Source organism: Carettochelys insculpta, chromosome 3 (assembly GCF_033958435.1).
Source record: "Carettochelys insculpta isolate YL-2023 chromosome 3, ASM3395843v1, whole genome shotgun sequence".
In the NCBI taxonomy this organism is placed as follows: domain Eukaryota; kingdom Metazoa; phylum Chordata; order Testudines; family Carettochelyidae; genus Carettochelys; species Carettochelys insculpta.
In genome coordinates, this window is record NC_134139.1 from 124632260 (window position 1) to 124656495 (window position 24236).

Genomic DNA, 24236 nt, shown 5'->3' on the forward strand with positions numbered 1-24236 from the left:
CTGTTTAAGTACAGACAGGATTGAAACTTCCGTTCAAAATCAACTCTTTATTTTTGAATAGAGAAAGACCACCATAATTTGCTGGCACAGATTGTATTCCTGGTAGACAACTGGACTTCATTGGAGAAGTGTTTGGGAATAAGAAAAAAAGAAAGATGTGTTTTTGAACAATTCCATGAATCTGCATTGCAAATGTCATCTGTTGCATCATTTTTCAATTAACCTAAGGCTCCTAATAAGAATTCTTGTAGCACAGCCTGCCTGATGGTCTTTAAACCATAAAGGTTGTATAATAATCTAAAGTGTAATATTGACCTTAATTTTGATCAGTGTCTATTCAACAGTGTCTATTCAGTGTTTATTTAACATATTTGCTAGTTGGGAATCAATATTTGAGCTTATCACTGCTACACTGGGTTCCTGCTCATTCTCTTTATCTGAATCTTGCATACTGATCATTAAAGGATTTTTAAAAATTTGTTGGTAGTGGCAAGCAATTGAGTTAAAGGCCGTGGCTACGCTACCGCTCCCTTTCAGAAGGGGTGTGTAAATTACAGCTGTTAGAAAATGCAAATGAGGCATTGATGTGAATTTTGAGTGCCTCATTTGCATAATGGTGGCCACCCAGCCCGTCAAAAATGCTGATTTTAAAGTAAAAATAGCTGTGTAGCTGGGGATCCTTCAAAAGGGTGCCCTGAGCTTGAAAGCACCCTTCTGCCCAAATTTTTTGGGAAGAAGGGTGCTTTTGAAATTGGGGCACCCTTTCGAAGGAACCTCAACTACACGGCTATTTTGATTTCAAAATCAGAACTTTTGACAGGCCAGATGGCTGCTATTATGCAAATGAGGTTCTGAATATTCATAACAGTGCCTTATTTGCATTTTTGAACAGCCGTAATTTATGTGCCCCTTCTGAAAGGAAGGGGTAGTGTCGCCATGGCCAAATAGAAAAGTCACATTGTGACTGAGAAATCTCTTTAGAAAGACATTATACTGGTTTCATGGAATGGAAGAGAATGAACTACTTATCAATAAGTCCTGTAGTTTTCAGCAGGACATGCTTAAGTGCTCTGCTAAATGTGGGCCTCAGTGAAACTTCAGTAGTAGTGCCACACAAACAAAGAGTGCAAGTTTGGCCCTATTCGTGTCAAGGAGAGCTAAAGGCAAAAGCCCCCACATCAAGATGATCCAGCTTTTAATACTGACGAGCTCTTGAAATGAAGTGGGGTAACTTTAGCAGGTAGCTCTGAAATCTAGAACCACATTTTTGTGAGTGTGATGGTGCAGTTGGGATAACATCAGCTGTCTGGGAAAGCAGAATCCTTTTACCAACCTGAATCCAAGTGAGCAAGTTTCCTGTGATGTCACTGATCATGCAACAAAACATACAACACATGTATTCAGGTTGCCTGACTATATCACTAAAAGCTAAATGACTTCATATATCACTGTAAAAGTGGAGTGCCACTATGACAAATAAATCGTTATTAATAGGAATGTTTACTACTTATACAGTGCTTTACAAGTGCAAAGTGTTACTGGCCATTCTTTTATTTCATTGTGATGTTCCCTTTCAGTGTCACTGCAGGATATTACAATGAGAAAAGCTTTCCGGAGTTCCACAATTCAGGATCAGCAGTTGTTTGACCGCAAGACTCTGCCTATTCCTTTGCAGGAGACTTATGACACTTGCGAACAACCTCCCCCACTCAACATACTCACCCCTTACAGGTAAGTGAGAAAAATCATGATTTTTTTTTCAAAAAATCTCGAAGCAGTACTGTAACACCTTAAAAACTCACTATTTTATGTATTATGCATAGACTAACATGGCTACTCCTCAGACTTTTTTTTTTCCATTTCATCGTCAGTAACTTAACATCCGTATTCTGACAACCTTACTCATACTGGGCTCACCAGAAAACATTTTGGGAGTAAGGGAACTTGGAAGTTGCACGGGTGCTTTGAAGTGCCTGTGGCTACCCTGCTTGCCACCACTTTGAAGTTAGCAACTTCGAAGTTTGTGTGGCGGAAATTATGCTAATGAGGTGCTGCATATGCAGGGAAGCACCTCATTTCTATTCTCCTGTTGGGCTTGTTTACATGCCCCCTTCAAAGGATGGGGCTAGTGTAAATGAGCCCACTGAATGCCATATCCTTGTAATAGTCTCATTCATAACAGTGAGACTACTTGAAGATGGCAAAATCTGGCTATTACCATTAACACTGTTGTAATTTTTTATGCCCGGTTAACATTGGTAAGAAAAGCCATTCTGAAGATCCACAGTTGTGAAACAGTGATTCTACTAAAAAGAAAAAGAAAATTAAAACATAAATTCTTGTTAGGAGGGATTCTGTTTTTGCAAAGGAGTGCGGGATAGCATATATAGTACTTTGACTTGAATTTTACATGGTGTGACTAATGTCACAATAGCATCTATAAGAAAATGAAAAAAACAATTCCAAAAGAATTGTGCATTGTTTGCCGTGTTTAACTGTTTCTGGTAGAGCACAGTCAAAAACACATTTAATTCCAAGACTTTACAATGTAAGTTACACCAATTCGAGCATATATGCAGAATGAATAAGGAACAAAAAATCAAGTCCCTGGTATTTGGCATAATGGACGGTTCAAATAGGAGAGTCAGACCCACAAAGAATGGGTAGATGATGTAGTAGATTGGTACAGAGCTCATCTACAGAAACTAAGCCACTCTGCATTGGACAGGGAAAGATGGAAGGAAATAGTGAGAGAGGCATCAGACACCAACGGGCGCTGAGTTGATGATGATGATGATGGTGATGATGATTCGAAGTCTTGATACAGCAAAATTAATGGGAAAGAAATTATTCTCTTCGTGGGACATTGACATTCAAGGCAAATTTGATACTGAAAACCACATAATAAAATGAAAAATACATCGATTTTAGTCCATCACAGGTTTCTATTTATTTGATGATGATGATAAAAATAATATGGAAGTTACCAAAGAAACTAATTTAAAAAAAACATGTAGTTGTGGTTAGTACAAAAATGAGCAGAGGGTCTGTTTCTCTCCTAAAATTATGTTCAGAGCCTATTTACATCAAAAACTGGGTTCCTTAAATTGTACTTACTGTTTTGGCAGGTAGATTAGAGTCATATTTTAAAGCAATTTAGCAGGAATGAATTCATTTATTCGGGATACTATTGCTATCCCACAACTAGTGTTAAAACTTATTTTTAAAATAAGAATCTGAACACAAGGAAAAATGAGGGAGGAAGATGTTAGAGGCACCAACATGAGTGTATTAATATGGGAAATAATTAATTGAAGTAATAAAAGCTTAACATACAGAGGAAGAGAGATCAGAAATTATTGCTCTCACAGGCTGTGGCCACAGTTGGCCAAAACTTAAAAATGGGCATGCAAGTGGCCATTTCGAAGATTACTAATGAGGCACCGAACTGAATATTCAGCGCCTCATTAGCATTAGGACGCTTCCGGCCAAGGCACTTTGAAAGCGCCTCATTCGAACACTCGCAGCTTGGCGTGGCTACACAGGGGTCCTTTTCGAAATCCCCTTATTCCCCTCTGCTGAGAGGAATAAGGGGCTTTTGAAATGTGCAGGGTCCTTTCCAAAAGGACCCCCATGTAGCCGCGCTGAGCCGAGCCGACCCGAGCTGAGAGCATTAGAAAGCAGCGCTTTCGAAGCGCCCTGGCTGGAAGCATCCTAATGCTAATGAGGTGCTAAATATTCAATTCAGCGCCTCATTAGTAATCTTTGAAATGGCCATTTGCATGGCCATTTTGAAGTTTTGGTCAAGTGTGGCCACAGCCACAGTATTATCCTCAGAGGCAGGGTATGTGGATTTGCCACTATGAAGGTTTAATGTGGAAAATAGGAGAATTAGTCTGTCATGGATTCCTAAGCTCAGTAGAGGTCTTTGCAGATCTTAAAACCCAAAAGGGACCCCAAAGTGCTGTAGCAAACTACAGAAGGAGAAAAAGTGACTTAACTGAGGTAGACTTTATCTGGCAAAATACATATCACCTCTCCTTCTTTCATTTGGTTTTGAGTGTCTCCAGATCAATCTGGATATATATGTTAGAGAGGCTTATTTATTTTTCTTTAATGTGTGCAGTGAACTTAGGTATAATTTTAATACTGATTATTATGCTCCAGGTTTATGTGTTGTAATAATTTTTGACAATGTATTTGAGGCAAAAACTGTGAATGTTGTGTTGAAAACTGGTAGCTGCAGTTACTTGACTAAGCTATCTTTACATTGCTTCAGTATTTAGTCCCAAGTGCTACCAAGTAAGCAGTCTGTTCTATTTTGATAATTTTACCTCAGAGATGATGGAAAAGAAGGTTTGAAGTTTTATACCAATCCCTCATATTTCTTTGATCTATGGAAAGAAAAGATGTTGCAGGACACTGAGGACAAGAGAAAGGAAAAGAGAAAGCAGAAGGTATTGTGTTCAAGCTAAATGTCTGTGGGTTCTGTTTGCTTGCACATATGCTTCAGTAGTTCTACAATTTAAAAAGTTCACTTCTGTATATAGACAAATATAGTCTTTTCAAGGATATTGAAACTGACTCGATGTCATTCAATTCAGTTAAATTTTTCTTGCAATAAGTCACTGTTAAAAGGTTTTAATGATGTCTAACCGTAGTTAAGAGATGTTATGAGTGCCTCACAGCTGTAAGGCTACATCTACACTAGCCCCCTCCTATCAGAAGGGGCATGGTAATGATCAAGTTGGGAAGATGCTACTGAGATACTGTCATGAATAGTCAGCACCTCATTAGCGTAATTGCAGCCACACATGATTCAAAAGCACTGCTTTCGCATCACGCACTGCCCGTGTAGACCTGTTTGGTTTTAGGAAGAAGGGGTTTTCGAAGTCCAGGGAGTCATTTTGAAAGGCCCCCATCTACACGGGTGGCCCACAATTTGCAAGTGACACTTTCGAATTGTGCATATTCATGGCAGCACCTCATTAGCATCTTCCCAACTCACTCATTACCATGCCCCTTCCGAAAGGTGGGGGCTAGTGTAGACGCAGCTTAAAAGAACTCTTACATGAAATACAGCAAGAATCCAGGAATGTCTCTGACATCTTCTTTTAAAATATGAATTCCCAACAGTTTTACAGAGAAAGTTCCCTGGAACCTTTTTAAGAAATGTTTACTATAAATTTGAGTTCATATGCTTGAAAGGGAACATGTTAATATGTAAAGAAAGGATTAAAGAACGGAGGGGAAGCACTGTTACCTTTTTGTGTTTTGCCATTTATATCTTACATGTGTCTTAGCATAAGTGCAGTACCTTGTATGACGCAAATGTGAGAAGCAGATTCAAAATTTCATGTAAGACGTATTTCAACTCAATTATTTTTATTTTGAATGACATTAGCACTATCATTCAGTTATTTTTTAGCTAAGTATAATATAAACTGAAGTGTCTCCCTTTATGGGGCCTTCATTTTCTGTTCTGATTCAGCATTATTTTCTTGCACTAGATTCAAGATTTTTCACTGTTTTGTGACTGATTTTACAAGCATCCTTCTTTAAAAAAACCTTTCAGTTGTCAGTTTTGTTTGCGTAACTCTTACAGCAGAAGAATCTAGATCGCCCCCATGAACCAGAAAAAGTGCCCAGGGCGCCTCATGACAGACGGCGAGAGTGGCAGAAGTTAGCCCAAGGTCCAGAGCTTGCTGAAGATGACGCTAATCTCTTACATAAGCACATTGAAGTTGTTAATGGCCCAGCTTCACATTTTGATTCAAGGTTTCTCTCATTTCTTTCCTTCCTTTATTTTGAGACATTTATCCTAGCCTTGGCTAAATATATTTATGGTGTAAATGACTGTTTGTGTAATTCAGTACTCAGAATGCACGGGTAATGACAGAATTATCTCTACCAAAAGACCATTTTGAAGTTTTTACCCAGGTGTTTTAAATGCTTTATTATTACCATGTTATTTTAAAGAATAATTCTTATCTCTGGAATTCATTGTTATTGGAGAGGTGGAGGAGCGTGTCATTGTTACTCATTTATGTCTAGTAACATTGGTGCAGGTTTGCACACGGATCTGTCACTGTATTTCAGTCCTGACCTACAACAACCCCTGTTGTTCTACTCTTCTGATTTACTTGAGCAGAAGCTGCGTGTATTATGGGGTGGTTTTGTGATGTGGACAAATTATCCACTTGGAAGAGACCACTGAACTTATTTACTTTTTCTGGAATGTCGACCAGATTCCACAGCAAAGTGATTGCAGAACCACTTGAAAACTCCGAGCCCCAGGGATCAACAGTGACTATTTCATACTGTGCATTACAGTATTATTACAATAATGGGCACTATCCAGACAATTACCATAGCACCATAAGTTAGAGATTGTTCTTCAAACACTTTTCCTCTGACTTCAGAGAAATTGTGATATTTATCACTATTTTAATTAAACAGTTACAGCTACAGAAATTTCTGAACTGGTGCTGGATCAGATCTTCAAGACATAAGCAAGGTTTGATATTAACAATACATCAAAGTATTAAAGCTATTGATAAATTATCTTCATTTTACTGCTGGTCCATTATAGTACACTGTAAGTTATCTTATTCACTATAAGCTAACAACATCAGCTGTGTCTACACTAGCCCCTTCCTTTTGGAAGGGGCATGGTAATGAGGGAGTTTGGAAGAAGGGGCTTTCAAAGTTGGGGGGTCCTTTCAAAAGGCCCCCGTCTACATGGGCAGTGTGCATTCCGAAAGCAGCACTTTCAGATCGTGCGCAGCCACACCGATGCTTATGAGGCGCTGCGTATTCATGGCAGCACCTCATTAGCATCTTCCAAACTCCCTCACTACCATGCCCTTTCCGAAAGGAAGGGGCTAGTGTAGACCTAGCTACCGTGTTTGGGGGGACATTAGTTGAACTCTGCCTTATGGGCGCACAACTTAAACACAGTAATGCCTTGACAAATGTTTAATAAAACTGTTATAAGTACTATAGCATGTTATGTATTGCTATAAAATTTGGGAAATTAGTAAAATAATGTTTGCATCTGAAAAGCTTGTGAAGCACAAACCACTACAGATACCTGACTGTTTCATAACACATACATGGCATTGCTATATTTGTTTAAGTCAGTGAAGTATGAATAATAAACACTGTCATCACAGACACACAGTAGGAATTGTATGGTTTAGGAGAGACAAACTTTAACATTTGAGTTGCTAAAAGAAAAAGATTAAAAACCATATTTTGATTGGTAGCTCTTGCACAGAGAGGGAATTTAATTCAGAGATCAGCGACCTGGGTACTGAATGATTTCTACTAATATGTATGTCTGTGATCATCAGCAGGACAATTTTTCAATGGAAAATTGCCTTTGTTTTTTCTTAGACCTCAGCCATATGTGGATCATATGGATGGGACCTATTCCCTTTCTGCATTACCCTATAGTCAGATGACTGAACTTCTGAACAGAGCTGAGGAGCGAGTGTTGGTCAGACCACATGAGCCACCACCCCCTCCACCAATGCATGGAGCAGGAGATGCAAAACCCATACCTCCTTGTATTAGGTAAGTTAAATTTGGAAAAAACATTCCAACAATAAGCTGCTGTACATCTCTACAAAAGGTCCAGAAAGGCAAGCCTTTTCTTTGAAGAAGCAAGCAATATCATTATTGTGCTTTAGTGTCCAGAGGTTCTCAGATTCCAGTGGAGGGAATGTTGTCCTGCATGGGAGTGCGTGGAATATATTCTGGGGGGCGGGGGCGAGAAGCTTTAGAGGGGAAAGAATGTACTGCACACATTTTACCCACAACAGCAAATAACTGGCAAAGCTGATTCCTTGAGACATAGCAGGTTCTCAAATGGCACTGTGTATTTTGATGGATTTCTGTTAAGCTTGAAGAACATTATACAAGTCATTGCTATTTGTACCTTATTCCATTTGCTACAGTGCAGTCTGTACATTTAAATAGTAAGTGTCAACCAGAATCACAGTTTTGCTTTTGCTCTTATAAGAATGGATCCTTGGCTCAGTTTGAATCCATGCCTTAATATGTTTAGTAGGGCTGTCAGTGATTATAAAAATTAATCACGGTTAACTTTGATTATCACGCTGTTAATAGAATCATGTATTTTAAATATTTTGATGTTCTCTACATTTTCAAATATATTGATTTAAATTACAAGACAGAATACAAAGTGTGCAGTGCTTACTTTATTTGATTTGAAATATTTGCACTGTAAAAACAAAAGAAACAGTATTTTTAAATTCCCCCATCACAGGTACTGTAGTGCAATCTCTATCATGAAAGTTGAATTCACAAAAGTAGAGTTCTGTACTAAAAGAAACTACAATCAGCAATAAAACAAGGTAAAACTTAAGCACCTATAAGGCAGTAGTTATAATGTTGGTCAGGTGTCCAGCCCTCTGAAGGCAGCACCCCACACGCAGCAGTGTAAAAGTAAGGGTGGTAATATCATACCATCCCATCCTTTCTTCTGAGCTACTGCTGGCAGTAGCTCTGTCTTAAGAGCTGTACTGCCAGCCAGCAGCCATCACTCTCCAGGTGCCCAGCTCTGAAGGCAGTGCCACAGCCAAGAGCAGTGCAGAAGTAGGGGTAACTGTGCTGCAGCCTCCCCACTACAATAATCTTGTGACCCTAACAGAATTTTTGTAGGTCTGGACCCCTACAATCACAACACTCTGAAATTTCAGCTTTAAATAGCTGAAATAATGAAATTTACTATTTTTAAAATCCTATCACTGTGAAAGTGACCAAAGTGAACCACGAATTTGTTAGAGCCTTAAATATTGTAGTGTCATCTACACCAATCACCAATTATAATTTATGGATTAGATCATCAAAGGGTTCCACATATCTTTATCTGGATATACAATATCTGTAATAAAATTAATATCAAGTGAGCACTGTATACTTTGTATTCTCTGTTGTAAATTAAATCAGTGCATTTGAAAACGCAGGAAAACATCCAAAAATATTTATGATAAGTTTAAATTGGTATTTTATTGCCCTTTAATAGTGTATTCAAAACTGCAATTGTGATTAATGCTTTAATTAATATTTTGAATTAGCTGCAATTGACAGACCTACTTTAGAACAAGGGTATTAATTGTGACTGCCACAGTCTATCAGCTTGACCTCACATTTTTGAGTTAATCTTCAAATATTCTACTATGTGTAGGGAAAATCTTGCTCACTGTAGGAAACCTTAGAGAAGAGAAGTAAACTCAGTTATTTGCCTGATACATGTATAGGCTAGCAGGAAAAAAGGCTGATGTATCTTCTACCCACACAAGACTGTGCATTTAGATTGGATAAATCTGACTTTATGAGGCCACACAGTTGTCACATCAGTGCATTTTTGGATAACACTTATTACTGGACTTAAGTATTAACAAGCAGAAGAATGTAACTGTAATCATATTAGCCAGTTTTTCCATTCTGTAGTTTTAATAACTTGCTCAACTATTGTGTATTTCAGCTCCACCACAGGTTTGATAGAAAATCGTCCTCAGTCACCAGCAACAGGCAGGACCCCAGTGTTTGTGAGCCCCACACCCCCTCCTCCACCTCCTCCTCTTCCATCTGCTTTGTCAACTTCTTCCCTGAGAGCTGCAATGACTTCCACCCCTCCCCCACCCATACCTCCACCACCACCACCTCCAGCAGCTGTTTTGCAAGCTCCAGCAGTGCCACCTCCACCAGCTCCTCTCCAGATTGCTCCCGGAGTTCTTCATCCTGCTCCTCCTCCAATTGCACCACCTCTAGCACAGCCCTCTCCTCCAGTCACTAGAGCTGCCCAAGTATGTGAAACTGCACCAGTTCAGCCAGTTCCCCAAGGCGAAGTGCAAGGACTTCCTCCACCCCCACCACCTCCTCCATTGCCTCCCCCTGGCATTCGACCCTCATCTCCTGTCACAGTTGCAGCCCTCTCTCATCCTCCCACAACTATTGTTCCTGGCCCTCATGCTCCACTAATGCCTCCATCTCCACCATCCCAAGTGATTCCTTCTTCTGAACCCAAACGCCACCCATCAACTTTACCTGTTATCAGTGATGCCAGAAGCATTCTACTGGAAGCAATACGAAAAGGTAACTTTTGGCCAGTAAAAGAGCAACAAAAGTTGGTCTCTGCAATGTAGTAAAACTAATGTACTTTTATCAGATGGAATAATTTACACCTCTGGAAAAAGATTTGATGAATATTTTAAATTTGGTGCTGCTTTGTATTCTGTACATTATGCAGCTTGCCGAGTACACAGATTTTGTTCAACTCATAATTGCACCTATCATTAGAACGCAAATCCGGTTCTCTGTAAAAGTTAGCTAAGGAAATGTACATGTTTACAGGTGACCTATGGAGATTATCTTTTCATTTCTAAATATCTGAAGAGCATCTCTTGATAAACTTGTTCCAAATTGCATGTAAAGGAAAAAACGTTCTCAAGAATATTTATCACAAAAGCTATCAGCTAAACGCAGAGCAGACAGGCTGCCATATGGGTTTTGGTCCTTGTTTTTCTGTAAGCATCCCTCAAACACATTATTGCAATGCAACAACAATAACAATGTAAAGACAATATTCATCAGTTTTCGAAAAGATTAAATCAATTAAGGATTTAGTTTGGGTTTTAACCCTGAGCTGCCTAGTGGAAGAGTGGATGCGAGGCAGAAGAAATGAGGGAAACTTCTAGAGCAGCATCTTACTGCTGCTCTCTTATCCTGCTTGCTCTTCACGTTACAACATGTGCGCTGGTGTTTTAACCCTTAGAACTGTGGTGTGCTGGTGCATGATTATAGGGTCTCTTCTATTACTGCCCTGAACACTTAGTGGAACCTTTCTGCAATGCTTTTAGGTAAACACGAGGAGGCGCCCCTGCATCCTCTTCAACATAACAGAGGAAAATTTGTGCTTGGAGAGATACAAAGTTGTTCAAATATAGTGTTTGCTAGTGATTAAAGCAGAGAGCTGAGCAAGGAGAGACTTCTGGGTTGTATTCCCTGCTGCAGATCATGGTGCCTAAGGAAAGTCACTTGTATTAATCTCTTTGTATCTTACTTAACTGACAGGACCTGGAAGTGTATAAATCAAAGGGTTCTGAAGGAACTTCAGACTGAAATAAATTGAGGTGTTTTAAAAATGCAGTCTATTTGTGAAGTGAGCCATTCTATCAGCAAACTGGATGGTAACAAATGATAAATATTGCTCTACAAAAACTGGTAGGGATGATCCTGGGAATCAGAGTAGTTAACGTTGCTCCAGTACCAGAAAATAGATTGAAATGACAACTAAAAATAGAGCTATAGAACACCTACATTCAGTAACCAGCATAAATTTATTTAAAAGAATCTCATTCCTCCCTAAATTGTTAGAATTATTTGAGCATGTCAGCAAACAAGCATACAAGGAGAGCCCACTGACATAATTCATGTGAGGTTCTAAAAGCTTTTGTCCAATCCCACAGAAGATATTGTTAAGGAAACTAACCCTGGAAGTGAAAAGTAAAGTAGACATGAATTAAAACCTGACTAAGACTGGAAATGGAACAAAAGTAGGTTTTTTTTTTAAAACTTCACTCTAATGCTTAAAAGTTGCCGACTAGGCTCTGTATTGTTAACTATTGTTGAGGCACCAGTCATGTCTCCATAGTTACAGATGAGCTCCATTTTACATTTAAAGCAGGGATTCAGCCTCCTTTTTAAGTATGAAAAACAGTGTATCCTCCCCAAACTAGTAACATTTGCTCTTTGAGCACAGAATGAATTTTCTGCAATTGAGCAGTTAGCGTTTTCATTAAAATCAAATTCAAAATGAGTTTGACATGTTATATTTGTCAGTCTTCTCATGTCCCAAATGATTTCAACAATAGGCTTGCAAACTCTCCAATTCAATTGAGTTAAAGTGAATTGAAGTATATGGTGCCTATACTATATATTTGAAAACTTTTAGGTTTTAATTGAGTGACGTTATTAGTGATTGTTATGGTTATACAGTTTGAACCTTGCTAGTTTGGCACCCTTGGGACCTGACTGGTCCTGAACCAGGAAATTTGCCAGGCCAGGGGAAGTCAATGCCAGCCCCTCTGCTACTGGCCTCCAGCTCCCTGACCTACCGGAACTCCTCTCTCCTTCAGCCTTCTGGGGCTCCATTCCTCCGGCCCGAGCCTGGCCTCCACTGCTGGCCCCCAGCCAACTAGGGCTGCAGCTCTGCCACTGGGGCTCCGCTGCTGGCCCCTGGCCTGCCAGGGCTCCAGGGCTCTACTTCTCTGGCTTGCTGTGGCTATGCTCCCCGTCCTTCTGGCTCTGCTCTTCCCTGGTCCTCAATCCTCCCAGCCCCAGCACACTGGTTTTCCCCCATGACTGCTCCAGTTCCAGAGCACCTGTTGGGGTCACCCAGGGTTCCAGACCATACATGTGTCTGGTCTAGGGTTCAGCCTGTATAAGTTGTGGATAGCGTCAGCTCACCAGTTCAGGCTACTTAAATGAAGTTTTTGCGCCATTAGAAGTAACTACCAGTCACCACCTTTTCTCTCTAGTCATCTTGCAGGTGAAATTTCTGTTGGTGGTAAGGACTCACGGTTTGAAACTGCTTCCTCCACTGTGCTGCACAGCAGGCTGAGGCGGTTCGTCTGGAGGGGTATGCAGAGTTACATGCCCTCGCTCCAGCGGCCACTCCAGTGGGGAACAGAAGGGATGGGGCAAACATCTTAACTGCCATGCTGGGACATTGCCCAGTGCAATGTGGCATCTGCCTGGGAGAGTGCCTGGCTGTAGCAGCAGCAGGCTGTCCCCATCCGTGCTGTGCTTCTGGGAATGCGACCAAGTGAGCCGGAGCCCCTCCCACCCTGCTTCTTGGCATGCTGAGTAGTCCCTTGTCCCCAGAAGCTGAGCCAGAGCAGAGAGCAGGCTGCCACTGCCATCTCTCCCCATTCAGGCTGTGTCACAGGCAGGGAGCAACAGCCAGGAGCAACTGTGTCCCGCCCTCCGCCGGGGCCCAAGTGCCAGGGAGAGTGGCCAAATGTGTTGGAGTGTGGAAGCGAGTTCAGCGGGAAGACAGAGCACTCCTCCCTCAGGGGCTGGGGAGGGGTGAGGGAGAGCACAGGCGACCTGGGCAGGAAGTGAAGCAGGAAAGAGGCACATTAGCTCTCAGTCTCTCATATTTAGCTGGTGCTCTCCTTCCCTGATTGGAGAGATACCACTCATGTATGATTCACCCGGGCAGCCCTGCTGCAGGAATCGAGGTTGGAATGCATGTCCTTGAAGTGCAGACACATTGGAATTGTGAGACTTTGCTTCCCTCATCTCTCCTTCCATAGAGTGGGGATTCTAACACACCCTTCTATAAAAATTAGTTGCAATTGCCAGATTCACCAGTAGACTTCAGCTGTTTTACCCTGTACTTTTGCATTGTAGACTCTGGCCTTAAAAGTATAATTTTTTTAAAGAACTTTTTTTTTTTTGTACTATAAACCTTCAAATCTTGAGAAATATCAGGCAGTATTTTCTTTGGCAATGCTATTCACATATGGACATATTTTATTTTGTAAAAGAAGGACATTCCCAAACAAAATACTATATTAAGAGGGAATTGTGTTGAGAATATAAAACTTAAGGTAAAACACACAGTAGAAATTTTTTAATTATTTCAAAACATAGCATTCCAGACTCAAAATTGAGATTTAATATTATGCACAAAGGCAATCCAAGTACGTTTTGGTACTCCAGCAACTGTAAGTGAAACCATGATGTGAAAAAAATAAAAAGATGAAAAAATGCTCTTAATCAGTTTAATTCAGGGCTGTCAAATTATTTAAAAAATTATAATTAAGCGCATGGCTAAACTCTAATAAAATACCATGTATGTAAATGTTTTATGCATTTTCAAATATATTGATTTCTATCACAACACAGAATACAAAGTGCACAGTGTTCAATTTCTTTTTTGACTATTAAACTATTTTTAATCAAAAATAAATGGCCTTTTATCAATTAACCTCATACAATCTCTTTATCATGGAAGTTGAACTTATAAATGTAAAATTATGTACAAAAATAACTGCTCTGAAAAATAAAACAATGTTAAAACTTTAGCGCCTGCAAGTCCACTCAATCTGACTTTTTGCTCAGCCACTTAGACACATAAGTTTGGTTACAATTTGCAGGAGATAATGTTGACCACATCCTGTTTACAATGTCATCTGAAAATGAGTACACTCATCCCTCGCTATATGAGCACAATTGGTTCCCAACTTTCTGTTCATAGGCAAAAACTTGTAAGAGGGACATTAAATTCCTATTAAAATATATGTAAAAGTATTTGATTTGTTCCAAGTGCTCCTAATTCAGCAGAGGAGTGGCAGCATGTGGTGCTGCTTTTGAAAAGTAAGTGAACTTTGCATTTTCAGAGGGTTGGAGAGAGTTAAGGCTGGGGGCAGTTTGGGGCCATAAGCGGGAAGGAGGGTTAAAACCTGGTGGCAGGTTGGGTCCGTGGGGCGGGAATGGGGGTTAAGGCTGCGGCAGGTTGGGTCTGGGGGAGGGCAGAGCGTTAAGGCTGCAGTGGGTTGGGTCCATGGGGCAAGCATTGGGCAGGGTTTGCTGCTGCAGGTTGGGTCCGTGGGGGGCAGGGTTAAGGCTGCTGCAGACTGGGTCCATGGGGTGGGTGGAGGAGTTAAGGCCAGGGCAGGTTGGGTCTGTGAGGCCAGCAGGGTTTCAGGCTGCAGCAGGTTGGGGTAGTGGAACAGGCGGGGGGGGCGGGGGGTTTAAGGCTGTCATGGGTTGGGTCTGCGGTGCAGGGGGTAGGGCTTGTATTAGCAGGGGGGAGTTCACACATCTAGTGAACAAAGGTAAGTATATGTGTCCCTCATTTTAGCGAGTACTTGTAAGTAAAGTACTCGTTAAATGAGGGATGAGTGTACAGGCTTTCACATGGCTGTTACAGCTGGCATCTCATACTTGTGTGCCAGATATGCTAAGAAGTACGTGTATCTTAATGTGTCCACCACCATTCCAGAAGACACACATCTGTGCTGCTGATGGGTTCTGCTCAACAAACCGCCATAGACTCATTTTCATCATCTGAGTCAGATGCCACCAGCAGAAGGTGGATTTTCTTTTTTTGGGCATATAGGTTCTGTAGCGTCTGTATCGGAGCATTGCGCTTTTCAGTCTTCTGATAGCATGTGCCACACTTCATCCCACTCAGGCTTTGGGCAGAATGAAGAGTAAGTCAGAGCAGGAGACATACAATTTCCCACAAGGAGCTGAGTCAATTTTAGTTGATGCATTATTTTTTAACAAGCATCATCAGCATGGAAGTATACCCTCTGGAACAGTGGCCAAAGTACGAAGGCACATTCAAATGTTTAGCATATTTGGTATGTAAATACGTTGCAGTGCTGGCTACAGAAGTTCCACCCGTTCTCACTTGAAGGTGACATTGTAAATAAGACGCAGGTGGCATTATAAATAAACTTTTATCTTAGCAATTGGCTGAACAAAAAAATAGCACTCAGTGATGTTTAGGCTCTCAAGTTTTACATTTTGAAATTAGTGATGTAACAAACCTACATTTGTAAGTTACACTTTCATGATAAAAGAATTGCAGTACAGTACTTCTGTGAGGCGACTTAAAATACTGTTTCTTTTGGTTATCATTTTCACAATGCAAATCTGTAAGAAAAATATAAAGCAAGTGCTGTACATTTTGTATTCTATGTTGTAATAGATATATTTTAAAATGTAGAGAGATATCTAAAACAGTATAAATTTCAGATGATATTCTACTACTTAACGGTGCAATTAGTCATGATGGCTGCATCTACACTTGCATTCCTCTTTCGAAAGAGGTATGCAAATAAGGTAAATCAAAAATGTAAATGAGGTACAGATTTGCATTTCTGACACCTCATTTTCATATTCTTATTTCAAAATAGCTTCTTTCGAAAGGAGAAAACCAGTGTAGACACTGCTCTTTCAAAAGTAAACCCCATCTTTGAAAGAATCCTTCTTCCTTTTTTTTAATGGGAAGGATTCTTTCGAAGATGGGGGTTTACTTTCAAAATAGCAGTGTCTACACTCGTTTTCTTATTTCCAAAGAAGCTATTTTGAAATAAGAATATGCAAATGAGGTGTCAGATATGTAAATGTGCGCCTCATTTGCATTTATGATTTGCCTTATTTGCATACCTCTTTTGAAAGAGGAATGCAAATGTAGACACAGCTGATTAGTTTTAGCTGACAACATGATTGTTCCTTCCCAAATGGAGCACTTTGCATTTGTCCTTAAGGATGAAGTTTAATAAGGACAAATGCAAAGTGCTCCACTTGGGAAGGAACAATCAGTTTCACACATACAGAAATGCTAGAGACTGCCTAGGAATGACTACAGCAGAAAGGGACCTAGGGCTTATAGTGGACCACAAGCTACATATGAGTCAACAGTGTGATGCTGTTGCAAAAAAAGCAAACATGATTCTGGGATGCGTTAACAGGTGTGTTGTGAACAAGACACGAGAAGTCATTCTTCCGCTCTACTCTGCACTGGTTAGGCCTCAGCTGGAGTATTGTGTCCAGTTCTGGGCACCGCAGTTCAAGAAAGATGTGGAGAAATTAGAGAGAGTCCAGAAAAGAGCAACAAGAATGATAAAAGGTCTAGAGAATGTGACCTATGAAGAAAGGCTGAAAGAATTGGGCTTGTTTAGTTTGGAAGAGAAGATTGAGGGGCAACATGATAGCGGTTTTCAGGTAGCTAAAAGGGTGTCATAAGGAGGAGGGAGAAAACTTGTTCTTCTTGGCCTCTGAGGATAGAACAAGAGGCGATGGACTTAAACTGCAGCAAGGGAGGTTTAGGTTGGACATTAGGAAGAAGTCCCTAACTGTCAGGGTGGTCAAACAGTGGAATAAATTGCCAAGGGAGGTTGTGGAATCTCCATCGCTGGAGATATCTAAGAACAGGTTAGATAGATGTCTGTCAGGGATGCTTTAGACAGTACTTGGTCCTGCCATTGGGTCAGGGGGCTGGACTTGATGGCCTCTGGAGGTCCCTTCCAGTCCTAGTATTCTATGATTCTAAGATTTAACTGTGATTAACCAATAGCACTAGTTTAATTTACTCTGGGAACACAGACACCAAAAATATTTCAATCATAATCATATAATTATTGTGTCACTTCAGAGTTAATGTTTTTAGGGATTTTTTTCTGTGAAACATCTTCTTCCAGCTACTTTCAGAGGCAGGACAACGTACTAGATAGAGTTCTGATCTAGTACAGCAATTAATATTCTTGTTAGTTGTCCATTTGACAGGCAGGCCATGTCTACACTAGCCCCAAACTTCAAAATGTCCATGCAAATGGCCATTTTGAAGTTTACTAATGAAGCGCTGAAATGCATATTCAGTGCCTCATTAGCATGCGGGCGGCCACGGCGCTTCGAAATTGATGCGGCTCGCTGCTGCGCGGCTTGTCCCAACAGGGCTCCTCTTTGAAAGGACCCCGCCTACTTCTAAGTCCCCTTATTCCCATCTGCTCATGGGAATAAGTGGACTTTGAAGTAGGCGGGGTCCTTTCGAAGAGGAGCCCCGTTGGGATGAGCCGCACGGCGGCAAGCCACGTCAATTTCTAAGCACCGCGGCCACCCACATGCTAACGAGGCACTGAATGTGCATTTCAGCGCTTCATTAGTAAACTTCAAAATGGCCATTTGCATGGCCATTTCGAAGTTTGGGGCTAGTGTAGACGTAGCCGCAGTGTTCTCGGTCAATTTATTTTTGTTTGCTAATGAATTTGAGAGCTGTGGATAAAGTTATTTTGCATAAGAACAAAGAATTATTATAATTATGTTTGTGGTTTAGGTATTCAGCTACGCAAAGTCGAAGAGCAGCGTGAACAAGAAGCTAAACATGAGCGCATTGAGAATGATGTTGCCACTATATTGTCTCGTCGCATTGCTGTGGAATACAGTGATTCGGAAGATGATTCCGAGTTTGATGAAGTGGATTGGTTGGAGTAAAATAGATACATTGTTATACACTGAATGCTAATGTCCATTGTGGTGATTGTTCTTTGAAAATATTTGATGGTCATTTCTAGTGTTTTTTGTACTTTTTTCTTTACATGACACATCATTAATCTATGTTTTTCTACTTTTCAGTTTACAAGACAACTACTAGCACATCTTTGAAACTAAATGTTTTACAGTAAATTTTCTTTTTCTTTCCCCTCGGAAGACCATATTTGTTCCAATAGACCACTAAGTATTAAGCATGGGCAGCTGTGGATAGAGTAGCAGTTTCAATTTTTTTTTTTTGCATATCTTAACTGTGCACTTTGTGAATTTTAAGTTAATGAAGGCAACTGAGATTGAAATTCCAAGGGCAGCTGTATGTACTAATGAGCCTTATTCCATTTTTGATAAACATTTTTAAAAACCTAGCTGTCAAGATACGCATCTGTACACTAAGAAGGTGCATATAGTTAGCAGCACTGAATACAATGAAAGGAAAAAAGGATTTTGGAAGGCTTTTGTTGTTTTATTGGTGTTTTTTTAAATAATTATGGCCTTATTTGAATGTTTAGAGGTTTCCCCTACCCACCCAGGTACATATCGTGTGGTACTATTTTGCCTGAATATGAAAGTTCAAATTTTTTCTGTGTGAAATCTTCTGACGAACATGCTGTGTAACTTATGTAACTGTTAAAAAACAGTTTGGTTAATAAATGGTAAATGTTCTTAGCCGTTTTGTTCAAATAAAGTCACCCCTCTTCTGGCATTACTTAGGTGCTGAAGAGTACAATTTTCAAAAAAGTGCCCACATCAGTCATTTTTGATAGTTATATTTACTCTTCCCAGTAGCTTAAGTACTTTTGAAAATTGAACCCAGGGTATGTATGGCAGGAGCAGTAAACAGAATGAATGTTCCATGAGAGCATAACACTGAAAGAGAAGTAAATGATAATGCGAAAATCGTATCTCATACTATCTATACAAAAAGCCAGTGCAATTTTGGACTGAATTCAAAGTTTTTCTTCGAACTAGATGTAACCACATAGATGTGTGCTTACATCATAGTACCCAGAGAGATGTAGCGCTTGCAGCTCCTGGTGGCAGGTTCTAAGGGAACGTGGGGCACCCCCCACACTTCTCCAGGCATGGGGCCCAGGGCAACCCTCACCCACCAGGTCTCACCCACACCAACTCTTCCCAACTCTGCTCCACCCTTGTCCCCTAAGCCCCATCCACACCCACCTCATCTTGCCCCTGCTCTGCCCCCTCAGACCACCCATTGCATCTTCCCCCATTGCATATTCTCAAAAGCCACCTGCTTGGCCTGACATAGGGCAGCATCAGGAGTTGCCTCCCCCCAGTCCCACACACACAGCAGCAGCAGCAGAAGCCAGAGTGATGCTACATCCATTATGGCTGAGTCAAGGCTAAATGAGGAGAAAGAGTGGGGTTCAGTAGCAGTTCAACAGGCCTACTCAACAGCAGAAGGTCCTTTACCAGAATGGCTTATTTTGAAAAATGGAAGCAGTTTTTCAGTTTGTTGATTGACCTGCAGAACTCAGCCAATGCTGCAAGCTATTCAGGACAGCTTGAAGTATTTGCTGCACTGTCAGTCATCAAGACTTGTGCTTAGTTCATGGCGCATGCATCAGGCAGCAACAGCAACATTTCACCTGCCCACTCAGGAAAGATCAGTTTTCTCCAGTGCTATGGTAATAAGATTCTAAAAAGGTCTATTATCCAAGATCTGGCTCCTCTGAGGGAGTGTAATGTGATTCTAGCAGCTTTAATGAAGCCTCCATCTGAGCTCCTGGCATCTTGTCCTGTTCCATTTTGAGTCTGAAAACTGTTCCTGGTAGTAAAATCTACTAGCAAAGTCTGAGTTGCAGACACTCCTTATAGACTGTTCTCTAAGGACAAAGTGACTTTATGAGACCATACTGGACAAAAATTTTGGCCGTAGGTCCAATTTCATTTGACCTTGACAATATATTTTACCTGAGTTCCTTTCTAAGCCACATTCAGCACCAGAGGAACAGCCTCTCCATACATTAGATATCAGACTATGACTAGCCTTCAGTCTGAATAGCACTAAACCATTTTGTGCTTCACCTTGCCTATTTGTGTCATAAAGACTAACAAAATAATTTATTAGGTGGTGAGCTTTCGTGGGATAGACCTGTTTCTTCAGACCATAGCCATACCAGAACAGACTCAATATTTAAGGCACAGAGAACCAAAAATAGTAATCAAGATTGACAAATCAGAAAAATTGTAATCAAGGTGGGCAAATCAGAAGAGCAGAGGGGTGGTAGGAGGTGGGGAAGTCAAGCATCAGATAAAACAAAGTATGTAAATGAGTCCATATAATTACCCAGGTAATTGGTGTCCCAGTTCAAACCACATGTTAATGTGTTGAATTTGAATATAAAAGAGATTTCAGCACTCTCTCTTTGCAGGTGAGTCTTAAAGTTCCTTTTCAGTAAAAAAACAGACTTTCAGGTCGTTAACAGAATGGCCCACTTCATTAAAGTCCTGGCTGACAGGCTTGTGAGTTAATAGCTTTTTTGATATCTGTTTTGTGTCCATTCATTCTTTGTCGAAGCATGTTTACCGTCTGTCCTCTATACAAAGCATCTGGGCATTGTTGGCACATGATGGCATATATGATGTCAGTAGAGGAACATGAGAATGGGCCTGTGATTCTGTGAATAACCAGTGATGGTATCGCTGGAATAGATACGTGGCCAAAGCTGTGTCATGTGTAGATGACAGGAAGGGGCAAGCGTTCTCTTCAGAGGGAATCTCTAAATGGATTAGACTCCTGTACCAGGACTGCATATGCAATACCTTTATCTGTGCCTCCTCCGTGGAGGTGAGCTCGTTCTACAAGTCATTAGTGCTCTTCAGTAACTTCTCCATAATGGACATTTGCAGGGCTGCTGCATCATTGTCCAGACATACATTTGTAAACCAATATGCCATTACCACATCCCTCAAGGCAGAGGAAGGTTTTGTTAGGGTTGTCCAATGCATGGCTTCAGCTAGTCAAAGAAGAAAAAACATTACCTGCTGTAAATGTGGTTCTTCAAGATAGGCTGCAGACATACATTGGATGACAACCCTCTGTCCCCTCTGCATCAGAATCTAATCTACCTGCATTCAGTGTGAAGGGACTGATGCTGACGAGAGTTGGGTGGCACTGTCTCGTATGGCCAGAGGAGGGACTATGGCCTTGAGATGTTCTTGTCACCCTCTACAGGTATTATAAAGTAAAATTCTTCAGCCATGTCTGCTCTAGTTCTGTGGGAGTCAGGGAATGTCGAAATGGGGCACTTATTTTGAAGCTGCCCCCATCTACACTGTCAATCTGCAATTCAAAGTCTGTTTGTGCAGCCACCATTATGCTAATCAGGTGCTGAATATTCACGTTAGCGCCTTATTAGCCTGCTTTGAATTGCCTCATTACCATGGCACCTCCAACGATGGGAGAATGGTAGTGGAGCAGCAGCCATAGTGGAATACAAGTCTGTATCATATCCTGAGGAACCACAGTACCTTTTTCCTATGTCACAGGACAAGGAGAGTTCCTCTTTATCTAGGAGTGAAGTCAGAATGCGGTGTTCTTTTCTAACTGTTATACCCTTATACTGTATCTTAAATCAGAGAAAAAAAGAGATGGTAAAGGTATTCATGGCACCATGCTCTGAATACTGGATACAATTTTAACATATTAATGTATCTTGTCATCATGCCACTATTTGAGGAGCACTCAGTGATCACAGAGCACGTGGCATCCCCTCACGGTTAGATGGCAGGGATAGTTGACAATACCAAAAAGACTTCTGAAACCCTCGGGAAAAGACAGTAGCACATACATTTGCATCCACGCCCATAGTCAGGAGCCAGGGTTGCCAGAATCTAAACTTCATGCAAGTGCCCTGCAAAGGAGGGCAGCCCAGGGTGCACGGCCTATGCTGTGGAATCCCCTAAAGTTCTGATCTATATGTTCTGTAAGTTTCATGACCACGCAGCAGTCTAACGAAGGTAATGGAGGCAGAAAAAGTGCCCCCCCCTTGCCCCGGCTCCACTGGACTGCCATGGCTATAGAAAGGTGCCTCTCACTTGGCCTCAAATTGCTGCAGCAAGAAAGGGCTGGGGAGAGTCCCTCTCTACTCCACCCCAGAGTCCACACTTCACCTTTTCACCTTAACCCTCTGACCCAGCCCAGGGCCCACTCACCTAAGCCTTCTGCCTCATTTCCACCTCACACCATCCACATGCAGAATGAATTTTGCTACGTGCATCAATATGGTGGTGGTGTGTCCATAATGGTGCTGACCTTCAGAGACCCACCACCTTGTTGAATTGTGAACAGTGTCACACATGACCACTATATGGATGATGCACATAACAACATTCATTCTTCACATGGCTGTAAAAAATTAGAGGGGACCCAGATTCTCATTCAAGTGGAAAACCAGAACCCATCTGGTGTTCTACCAGAAAAAGTATCGGAGGGGTAGCTGTGTTAGTCTGGATCTGTAACAGCAACGAAGGGTCCTGTGGCACCTTATAGACTAACAGAAAAGTTTTGAGCATGAGCTTTTGTGAGCACAGACTCACCAGCATCTGATGAAGTGAGTCTGTGCTCACGAAAGCTCATGCTCAAAGCTTTTCTGTTAGTCTATAAGGTGCCACAGGACCCTTCGTTGCTGTACCAGAAAAAGGAACTCCTGGCTGGCTGTGACAGAACTGGGTTGCTATTTATAGGACAGAGGGATAGTGCCCATGCAGAACATCCAAAAAAGGAAAATACTTTCTCACGTCTCAATACCAACTTTCTCTGCAGAATGGCCAACTAACTATAGAGAAAACAATTTTTTAAAAGTAAGGAGCCAATGTCAGTACATTTGAGGATTCAACTGCTGAAGAAGTTTCTGTGCTGTCAACTGGGCCTGTATGTATAAACCATAAGTCTGGAGTCCACTCATCATTTCATTAAAAAAAATTACATATACTTGACCTGTAATGCTCAGGTACAGGAATAATTCAGTGGCTGCTTTCAGATGATAATATGAAGCTGACATCTTGTGCCTTGACTGGAAGGTTGCTTGTGGAATAAGAAATACGTAATCTTTGTGGACCTATCTTATTTTGTCTCCCTATCTCCATTTGGTTTCAGTTACCTTTCCTGAGATAAATACAAAAGCCAAGTATCTAGGCTGTGCTTTACAGGCCACATTTACCAGTGTGCTCTGGACAAAAATATTCTGAAATACACTCAAATATTTAAAAACTGCTCCAGACAAATCCTAAAGGTCAGAAAAGGGGAGCAGGGTTATGAAAAGCAGTAGCACCAGCTACCATGTGAAACTGAGCCATATGTAAGTCAGGAATAAGGATGCCCAGCTCCTGAAGTCACTATTTCAGTGGTGAATTTGGCCCCAGTCATCTCAGTGAAAACCAAAAGGTTCAACAAAATCAGTAGAGAAAATTAGAACAAAGTGTGTTCTGGATACAACAATGGCTCTGTCTGTAATTTACAGATTGTGTGACATAAATGAGACTTAACAGTTTGCTCTCTTAGTGCCAAGAGTGTCAGATGTCCTAGATCAGCGGAGTTCAGTAGAAATTCCAGGATTGCCACACTTGTGGTTTTCATCCCTCCACAACTGACTAGCCTCCCACTACCCCTCCCCTTCCTCAGAGACAGGCACCCCAGCCTCCCCTGCAATCTAACTGAATGCGCTCCCCCTCTCCCAGAGCCAGGCTCCCCAAGAGCTAAGCTCTTCCCTCTCCCTATCCCCCGCACAAACTGAGTGCTGGCAACTCACCAGAGCCACCGGGGCTGGAGCTGCAAAAGCCATGCCGGGGCCAGGGCTGTGTGAGCCAAGCCACGTGGGGGCCTCTGCCGCTGCCGCCATGTGCTTGTCCCACCAAGTGGCGGGGCACGTGTGGAGCAGGCAGAGGGCACTCAATGTGTGCAGCTCTGAGGAGCCACATGTGCCCCACCACACTGTCGCTCACCACATGTGCCCCACCACGCTGTCGCTCACCACATGTGGCGAACAGGACACATGCATTGGACTCCGCAGTCTTAGATATACAGGAGAGAGAAAGCCAAGCTTTAAAAGATATGTGGGGTTTTTTCTACTCATTCCTGAGAAGCCAAAACCCTGATTTCCCTGATGTGGGGC

The 24236-nt window shown here is 41.5% G+C and overlaps 1 protein-coding gene across 1 annotated transcript in view; it reads left to right on the forward strand.

Moving 5' to 3' along the window:
* WASF1 (WASP family member 1) overlaps nt 1–18828 on the forward strand; it is a 183651-nt gene extending 164823 nt beyond the window's left edge. The window contains exons 4-9 of the mRNA XM_074988818.1: nt 1578–1731; nt 4340–4457; nt 5606–5778; nt 7399–7578; nt 9515–10125; nt 17885–18828. Of these exons, the coding sequence (XP_074844919.1) occupies nt 1578–1731; nt 4340–4457; nt 5606–5778; nt 7399–7578; nt 9515–10125; nt 17885–18042 (1394 nt within the window). The 3' untranslated portion in view covers nt 18043–18828. The remainder of the gene's footprint in view (nt 1–1577; nt 1732–4339; nt 4458–5605; nt 5779–7398; nt 7579–9514; nt 10126–17884) is intronic.
* Nucleotides 18829–24236: the final 5408 nt, after the last annotated feature.